Below are 3,645 nucleotides of genomic sequence, written 5' to 3'. Positions count from 1 at the left end.
TGACAGGTACTGGAATTACCACAGCTTTGGAGTCACACAGAAGAGGATTTGACTCATGGATCCATCCAGTAAAACCTGCCGGGAATGGCCAGCAATCCCTGAGATGACGGATGATGGATTACTCCACACCTTACCTTACAGCAAGAGAGGAGGAGGAGGGAGTCAGTGCTCAGAGGCGAAGAACCTTTTCCCCTGTTCTCTCTCGTATTTATTGTGTGCTTTCAAATCCTTACATCATGATTAAAAATACCATAGGTGCAGATCACAAGAGTGCAGAAAGTTGCAGGATGTGATTAGTCTTAAACCTTTCATACAGTTAAAGGTTTTCAAGTGTTGATTATTATCAGAGACACAAAGCAGAGCTCTATGTGTACCATGTGCTTAGTTTAACTTAGAACTATAGTGTGCAAAAACAACATTTGTGAAAAACACCTTCAGGCTCATGGGAACAGCTGGAGCAGGTGACTCTTGTGGCTTTTCAATGATGAAGGCTTTACACAAACCCTGGCATCCCAACGGTCTACGCCGCTTCCAGTAGTCACATGACACCCTCTGGAAGTTTCTATCTATATCTTAGCAAGTCAAGCACTGTGCACAGCTCTGTCAGTAACATTTCCATCCCCCACATAAATCTAAACTTTCATGAATCTCATTTTCTTTACCTGTAAACAGTTACAGTGTAAAATGTTGTTTTGATGATTCTCAATAATGTAAAATGGCAAGCACCTAACAGTCTAAAAACATTAGCTTTCCTAATGAATTGAGAGTATTTCCATTTTTAGATAAGTCTGCCAGACTCCAATAATTTTTATTATAGTCTTTGGAAACTTTGGAAATGTGATGTATTTTCAATAGGCCTGATTGATTTTATTATACAATATTAGTATATCAAAGCTTTGGGAGTTTCTCAAATGTGTGAGTTATACCTTTGAAATATACTGTAGAAAGATGAGCAAAATTAAAGGTACAGCTTAAAGGATGTGTATGTGGTATTTCCACCCCCTGGAGTGTCCACATTGTCACTCTGGCCCTAGGAAGCCACCACAAGTTCTAAAAATCCCCCTGTCCCCAGACAGCCCTTTCCTGTGCCCTTGTTTCAGTTATCAATTGCTTTTTAACAAATCACCCCAAATCTCAGTGTCTTAAATATATCGACTTAAAACCAATTATTTTCATGGTTCTAGGGGCTGACTGGGATGAGGTAGGTAGTTCTTGGGTCTGTCATTTAGTTGTAATCAGATGGTACTGGGGTTGGAATGGTAAGAAGGCTGTAGTGGGCTTCTTTACTCATGATGGCTTCTTCAACCATGTGCCAACACCACAGCTGAGAAAGGCTGAAGAGATGGGGCTGACCAGGCATCTCCCTAGGTCTCCCCAGGGGGCTAGCTTGGGCTTCCTCACTGCATGGCAACCTCAGGGTATTCATGCTTTTCACATGGCACCTGGACTCCGCAAGGGCACGTGTTCCCAAAAAGAAGGGGGAAGTTACAAAGCTTCTTACCTCTCACATCATGCACTTTCATGTCTACCACATTCTCATGATCAAAAGCAAATCATAGACCTGACCAAGCTAAAGGGGAGAGGAAGGAAATTACATCTCTGCTGGGCAAATGACAAACTGAAGAGTTTGAAAGAAGAGTTTGAAAGAACCTTTACTCCACCCCAGCCATGAATCTGAAAATGCCCCTAGTGGAAAAATTACCTGCACATCATCAGTTCACCCTTCATCATATCTACCCTTTGCAGAATCATGGCCCTTTGATCTTCACTGTATCACCAGCAATCTGATCCTTAAGCCCATGATTTTTGCATCACATCTGGCTTTCCTGGGAGTTCTTGAAGCAATTACTAGAAGAGAGGAAAGTTTATCAATAAACTTGAAAGGCTATGTAGTTACACTTTTTGTATTGCTGGGACTTTTGCCAGTATTTTTATTATCATTTTTAAATACATTCAGATAAGAAGGAACACTGAGTATTATTACATTATATTTTGTACTACCATTTTGTATTGTGAGGCAGCATTGGCAAGCCTGAGTGAAGATCAAGACAGTTTTACATTTTCTGAAAATTTATCTTCTTGAAAAGGGAAGACACTTCAAACAGGTTGTATTATAAGGAGAGAAAAGGAGTAACATGTCTATATATAAGAATCATGACTAGTGAAAATTTGCAAAGCCTGAGTAGAATTGATTGAATTGTATTTAGAACACGATATAACATATTCATACTTTTAGGGGAGTATAAAAGTGCCTGCCTCTTAATGCTTATCCTTTAGTATTCTTTCTTAGAATTTCTTCTCATCTTTCTTTAACACCTGTCAAGAGTTAACAGTCTCAATACCTTCAATTTCCATCCATACTCTGATTATTTATTTTTTTATATTGAGTTCCCAGTTTATTCTTCTACTACTTCTTTGAATAGAATACAAATCTTTTGAGAGTGTCATGGAAAGACTGTTTTACTTGCTTATTTCTTAGGGTATAAATGAAGGGATTGAACAGAGGGGCAACAGATATAGTAAGCAGAGAAACTGCCTTATTAACGGCCACTTCTTGCTTGGCTAAAGGTTTGAGATATACGAAAATGCAGCTGCCATAGGCAAAAGAAACCACAATTATGTGGGATGAACAAACAGAGAAGGCCTTTTTTCTTTGCTGGGTCGAGGGTAATCTTAGAATCGTCCTAATGATGTATATGTAGGACAGAACTACACATACAAGAGTCATTATGAAGGTCAACACAGCACAGAATAGAACCAGCTGCTCTATGAACCATGTATCTGAGCATGAATTCTTCAGTATTGGAGAAGCATCACAGAAAAAATGGTCAATAACAGAGTCACAGAATTCCAGATTAAGGCTTAAACAAAGGGATGGGAGGATAATCAATAAACCAGATACCCAACAACTGAGGATGAGGTTCCTGCAGACTCTGCTGTTCATGATGGTCACGTAATGCAGGGGTTTGCAGATGGCCACATAGCGGTCATAGGACATCACAGCCAACAGATAATATTCTGTAGCTCCAAAGAAGATAACGAAAAATACTTGGCTGAAGCAGGCTTTGATGGTAATGATTTGGTTCCCACTTGATATGATGTACAGGTATGCAGGGACACAGGAAGTTGTGAGTGAGATTTGTAAGAAAGAAAAATTTTGAAGAAAACAATACATAGCTGTTTTTAAATGAGAATCCACCAAGACAAGGAAAATTATGGTCAGATTCCCAATTACACTTAACATATATGTAGTAAGCATGAAGAAAAAGACCAGAATCTCCAGTTGTGGGTCATTTGTCAGTCCCAGTATGATGAAGGTTGTTAATGTTGAATGGTTTCTCATCATTGACCATCTATTGCCAATCTTCACATAAAACTCACAGAAACAGGATCTGAGAAGAAATGTGAAATGTGATGGATCAAATACTAACAATAAATTGCAATTAAAACTATCATATGTATTTCCTTCTATAGTTCATCTTTCACGCGGTGATACCTCCAACCCCACTGAATAGACGCGGGGAAGACTGAAACAGTGCCTCTGAGGTTATGTCATATCTCTGTCTTCTCCTAGCTGAGCAACCTTGGACAAATCACTTAACCATTCTGTGCTCCCAGTTTTCCATTCTGTAAGAAGGGGTTAAT

At 39.3% G+C, this 3,645-nt stretch overlaps 1 protein-coding gene across 1 annotated transcript; it reads right to left on the bottom strand.

Moving 5' to 3' along the window:
• Positions 1 to 2,407: 2,407 nt before the first annotated feature.
• LOC130685170 (olfactory receptor 6C2-like) lies at positions 2,408 to 3,343 on the bottom strand. The gene has a single exon (XM_057508349.1). It carries the CDS (start codon positions 3,341 to 3,343, stop codon positions 2,408 to 2,410), a length of 936 nt encoding a protein of 311 aa, XP_057364332.1.
• Positions 3,344 to 3,645: the final 302 nt, after the last annotated feature.

The sequence above is a fragment of the Manis pentadactyla genome, chromosome 10, assembly GCF_030020395.1.
Source record: "Manis pentadactyla isolate mManPen7 chromosome 10, mManPen7.hap1, whole genome shotgun sequence".
In the NCBI taxonomy this organism is placed as follows: Eukaryota; Metazoa; Chordata; class Mammalia; order Pholidota; family Manidae; genus Manis; species Manis pentadactyla.
Note: the sequence above shows the minus strand (reverse complement) of the source record. Positions and strands in the feature narration are given on the sequence as shown.